The 6,000-nt window shown below is 36.4% G+C and overlaps 1 protein-coding gene across 4 annotated transcripts in view; it reads left to right on the forward strand.

The window, feature by feature from the left end:
• Positions 1-5,523, forward strand: part of RHOBTB1 (Rho related BTB domain containing 1) — a 155,404-nt gene extending 149,881 nt beyond the window's left edge. For all 4 annotated transcript variants that reach the window (XM_029609748.1, XM_029609749.1, XM_029609751.1 and 1 more), the window contains one exon: positions 3,267-5,523. In XM_029609748.1, coding sequence (XP_029465608.1) covers positions 3,267-3,433 — 167 coding nt within the window. In that variant the 3' untranslated portion in view covers positions 3,434-5,523. The remainder of the gene's footprint in view (positions 1-3,266) is intronic.
• The last annotated feature ends 477 nt before the right edge of the window (positions 5,524-6,000 follow it).

Consider the following 6,000-nt stretch of genomic DNA (forward strand, 5'->3'; position numbering starts at 1 on the left):
CTACTCAACCTCAGCTTTTGCCACAGCCTCTCTTTCAAGATACCCAAATTTCCCTGTTTTTTAAAATTTTTTATTTATCACATTTTCAAATACATATACTTATATGCATTTTATTATATCTTCATGAAACACATATAAGCCTAAATTCTCTAGTTTACTGAAAAAGAAACATAAAATAAGGAAAATAGTACATAGTTCAGGCTTATTACTTAATCACAATACAACACGGTATGGGGCGATATAACTGAAGAGTATTAGGTAATACATTTCAGGAAAAGGTATAGTCCTGATTAAGGTGCATTTTTACCATATTTATTGGCGTCTGTAGGATTCTTCTTTACAAATTATGAGAATCAAGAAAAGCTCTCAATTGCTCCGGGGCAAAAAAAAAATATGAATCCCCATCTTTTTTTTTACTAAGCATTTGCAGGGGTATCTTAATAAAAAAGATGCCCCCACTGAAATTGTTTCATTTCTCATTGAAAGAAATCCTTTACGTCTCTCTTGGGTAACTTTAGATATATCAGGAAATATTCTTACAGTTGCACCATGGAATTGGGAATTTAAATGACGAAAGTAACAGGACATCAGTCCACTAATAAAGAAACCAACAGAGTAGAACGATCTATAATTTCAATACCTGACGATTCAAGAAATGAAGTTAAATTTTGCATATCTAAAGGTAAACCTGCGGGTTCTATTATAGTGCGTCTCTCATCTGTAGACCTAGGAATAAAGTAAACTTTATTTATCATTGGAAACTCAACATCAGGTATTAAAAGAATTTCACGTAAATATCTTTTAAAAGTTATTTCCGGTAATTCTCCCATAATTCTTGGAAAGTTAATCAATCTCAAGTTTAACCATCTGTTCCAGTTTTCAAGAATTTCTAACCGTCGTGATAATGCTGTTCTATCTTTAACTGTAGCTATGTTAAAGTTCTTAATTTGATGTATGTCTATTTCTGCCTTAGCTACAGCTACCTTCACTGTTTCCAAAGTGTTCTCGTGGTCTTGCGTTTTATTATTAACTGAAACAGTTAAATTATCCATTTTCTTGTTACAAACTTTTACTGCAATTGAGAGACCTGCCACCAGTTCCCACAGGCTCTCCAACGTTAAGTGGTTTTCTGTCCCCATAGTAGCCCAACTCTTAGTAGCTCACTAAACTAGAGGGTCTCTCCTCCGAGTATCCTTCAATTTTTAGATAACAGTGAATATTAATGGATGAGTAACATCAACCCTTTTTTTAAGTTGGCAAAAATTGTTCTATCCTTCAAACTGAAAAAGCTTAGAATACCATCATGTGAAGAAGAAGCAACAGAGTTTTATATCCACGCAACTGTTTATATTGTTTCAATGGCATTTTTATAGCACTCTAAACATGTTTGCTTTACAACAGATTACTATCAATAAGGTCTTGTTACTTAGATTTGAGCTAATAGAACTGGTAAATCTCAGGGATTTTCCATTTTTTGAGGTACACAGGGTCCTTTTCCACTGATCCATTTGTGTTTGTTATATTAAACACTGGGAAATTCCCATGAAAAATAAAATAATAACTGAAAACAAAGGTCCCTGTAGATAGATGAGTGATAGCTGCATGCATGCCCACCATAAACAAGGAATGGCCTGACATTTCACTGCATATATATATATAGAGAGAGAGCTAACACTTCACGTTGTAGGAGTTGGCACAGTAGATTACAAGGGTATATTTAAACTTAAGGCAAAATATTGTCAAGCCAGTAAAAAGTAACCCTCTTATCCTACTTCTTTAGCTGAACCAGTACATTTTTGACCCAAGGATGTGAGCTCGTTTACATTGAAGAGGTTTCCCTGTTGCACAAAAGATACTTCCAGCAGCAAGTAATAGCAGAGTTTAGTCAGTTTGAGGCTAAGACATATTTTCTCACTGGTAGGGTATTGCAACTCAGCTGCCTGGAATCTTGAAAAAGGAAATTAATGGTGGCACATGTGGTATTTTACAGTTTAGAATACAATAGCTAGAGCTGCACATGCAAATCAAGAAAGGAATATTACCTTTGCACGTGATGAGACTGAATTCTGAGTATTGTATTCAGTTGTGGAGGTCACACCTTTTTATAAAGACATTTGATGGGACAGAGAAAAGGGCTACCAAAAGGGTGCTAGCCTTGCCATACAAGCCCTTTACAGGAAGGCTTGGGGGTCCCAAAATACACTCTCTCTAGAAGGGAAGGGGGAGATTATAGAAACATTCAACTCTTATCTGACTTCCTTATACAGAAATTAGACATTCTGATTTTAACTGATAAACCCTGATAAAACTCCCCAGTCACAGCAGAAAATCACCACTTCTCCTAGTACTCTCTCACCCCTCCCCTTGCCTGCCATGATCCTCCACTCTGTTTTTGTGCCTTTTCCGGGCTGATGGTGCCTCAGCTCATTGTGTTTTAATTCAATTTGAAAAAATACTCACCCATAGTATCTGGTGTGCTACAAAAACACCGAAACAATTGTTTGTACTTTCACAGAAGCCCTAATTAGCTGCAAAATGAACACCTAAATTTATAATGTATAAACACCTAAGAATGGAAACCTTAAATATAGCACAAGAAAATAGCATTTTCCATCTACAATGAATCTCTGGGACAATGGCTCATGATATGAAGGAGGGGAAGCTGAGGGAATACCACATCAGTAAGGAGAGAAGAGTAAGAAAACAGTGACAATTCAGACATGCTTTGGCCAGACGGATGGTAGAAAGGTCAAGGGAGGAAGGTGACTGCAGATCAAGCTTGAAGCTCGGTGAATATTTGAGTGTGGTTCTTGAAAAATCAGAAAAGAAAAAAAGGAACCGATAAAGTCACCTTTAAACATAAATGCATGTGACAATCTGCTCATTCTTTAAGTATCGTTCTTTTTTTCTGAGAGGAGCATTTGTGATCTTAAATGAACAAGGGTTGGTAATGTATTAGTAAACTTTTTTGGGAAAAGCAGGGGTGAACATATTATCCACAAAGGAAGCATGCTGTAGTACCATGAGCTTTCGAGACAGGATAGCTCCCTGCCTTGGATGTGACTAAAAAAGGGGCCTAGGCAGTCTTGAATTTCATGCAGGATGGCCATTTTTATTGGACCAACACAAGTACCACAGCTTACAGAGATTCCAGTTTTTCAAGGACCGATACAATTGCTAGAATCCCGTACTGGCACAAACCAGACAGAGAGTTGTGAACAAGGAAACACACATCTAAACGTTTTATTTTATTTTTTTCACATCAGATAACCAGGACTATTTTGAGAGACATCGCTGGCCTCCCATCTGGTACTTAAAAGAAGACGACCATTACCAACGAATTAAAAAGGAGAGAGAGAGAGAAGAAATCTCTTTTAAGCATAATTCGAAACGCAAATGGTGCTTCTGGAACTCATCGGCTGCAGTTTCCTGATCAACGTAGTAAATACAATTTGTCACCTCTGCAATGAATATTTTGTCTTATTGTTAGATAAAATATCCTCAGATTTCAGGCACTTGTCTCTTCCCACATGTTGTGAACCATACAATACACAGAGGCTGTGAAAAAAAAAATAGCTGATATACAATAAACACAGATCCTTTTTTCAAACAACAATAAAATCATTGTCACATGGGGCCAAGCAAGAAGAGAGATGTATGAACACTTGTGTGATACTTCATGCTGAAGTAGCAGTGGTTGAGAGCAAACCACGGTTGCAGACTTTTATGCATTTCTTCTCCTGCTGACCTCCTTTTGACAATGGGTTTTTAAGATTTTGAATAAAAGGAGTGGGTCTGTTGGATTTTGTCTGTTCTGCGAAAGCTCCTTCTGCTTTGTGACTTCCGCCTGGCACCACCTTGCTGCACTCTCTCTTGTGGCATGTGTTGCTGGTGTGTTTTGAGCTCTGATCAGTGTTGGGAAGAACAAAGCACAAACTCTACTTAACTGAGCCCAGACTAAACTACACTCAGAATTCACAGGTATGGTTTTGGTTAGGAGGAAAAAATAAACCCGGTTCATTCTGTCATTTCTTTTCTAATTAAAAAAAATAAAATAAAATCTAACATTAAGATGCTTCAAGCTGCAAAATATTTTTATACTGTCATAAGTATTTTGTTTAAAGAAAAATGTTGCATAGTAAAACGCATATGGCAGATTCTAGAGCATAAATATATAGGACCCTATCCAGCAATAAATATCAAGAAAGGCAAAGTGACTTAGGCAGATGTAAGACCATTATGTGACCATTCAGCCTTGCTCATTTTTATTAGAAGGGCTTAATTCCTGTGGGCCTCAGTTTTGCAAAATTCTTGAGCCACATAAGCAGCCGTATCTGTGGATGTTTGATCTCTGGTATTTTTTCATATGCTGCAGAAACAATGTTTGGGCCAACTCATGAGACAATTGGCACTTTTCCATGAACATTGACTCCTGAGAAATTTTTACACACTGAATTATGCAGATTGGAGACCATGAATATGCAAGCAAACACCACCATAATAATAATAAGAATCTGAATAAAAGAAACAGTTATATAACAGATGCTAACGCTGGATGCTGCCATCACAGCTTACTGTTTCTGGAAGGGAATGTTTCTCAGACTGCGTTGGGTCACATTATAAGAATAGTTTTCCAATCTTAGATTGTACAAGTTAACCTCACCTTGGTCACCATTGTCTTATGCATTAGCTGAGAACATTAAAATGCAGATATTTTGTTAAAAATGCTCTTTGCAGGTAGAAGTAAATAATTTATATATGCTGTAGTGCAAGTTACTGTAGCTGATGCATTCCATCCTGAAGTAGATATTCCATGAAAGCACAATGCTGCAGCAGGGTGAAGTCCTGTACGATTTAGACTGTGCAAAAAACAATCTAAATAGTTTGCAAGTGTCTATGAATATCCTGTAATTTTTTTTTTCTTATTTTTACTTTATTCTGCTTCCATGTAATTTTCAGGAAAGGGGAAGAATAATTTTTCAGGGCTTAATCTATCATATCTCAATGTTATTGATTAAAATGTGGTGCACAAGTTCAGTACCCAGCAATAGACATTTCAGGCACAGCTCGTGCTAGACCTTTTTCAGTGGCTGTGTAGTATATTGGTATATTAATCTATTGATCTTACAGAAGTAGTGTACTGAAACCCCAGTGTCTGCAGGTCAGGAAAAGATTGGAAATGAAAGCCATATATGTTTCTACTATTCAGGTTCTAGATAAGTTCAGTCATTGGCAGTGCCACCTGAGGGTGCTAGAAGATTCTTTTCAATACTAAAATGGGAAATACCACTACAGGAAATCCTATGAAAATAAAACCACCAGGGAATAGATGATCACCAACATGAGTTGTCAGATGAAAATATTTGGTGAAAGAAGACACAAAGTTGGTTCAAATGCATATAAATTCATGTGAGTGTTGTATCATAAGTAAAATTATCAAGATGAATTCAGTCATAAGGATAGCATATCACTATTAAATGACTAGTGCTATTATTTTTTACACAACCAAAGCTATGATTGTAATCTTGCCAAAATAGAACAGATGTACAGTGCATACTCAACTGTGGGGGGGGGGATAAGCAATAATATCCAGATACAATAGTAATGTCAGTTGTAACCAAATGGCTGGTTCATTTGGTAAAATGCCGTCTATGAACTTTTATCTTGGTGGTGATGACTTTTTTTTTATTTTGCAAAAAAAAAAAAAAGTGAATAAATTTGTTTAGTCAAAAGAACTTGTGTGAGTATTTTATTATAAATAGATTGCTGTAGGTAAAAGGTGCATGTTTTCTCCATCACATTTTCTCAATCATGTTCCCTTGTTACTTGTAAACTGGTATGATGTGATTCTATCATGAATGCCGGTATAAAAAAGCTTTAAATAAATAAATCACTCATGACAATCTCTCTGTAGAGCAGTGTACCTCCGTTAAATTGACTTGGCATAAGAAGCTACTCAGGTGCATTAAGCTTTCTGGTTTGTGGGCATGCAGCAGCTGT

Source organism: Rhinatrema bivittatum, chromosome 7, assembly GCF_901001135.1.
Source record: "Rhinatrema bivittatum chromosome 7, aRhiBiv1.1, whole genome shotgun sequence".
Taxonomy (NCBI): Eukaryota; Metazoa; Chordata; class Amphibia; order Gymnophiona; family Rhinatrematidae; genus Rhinatrema; species Rhinatrema bivittatum.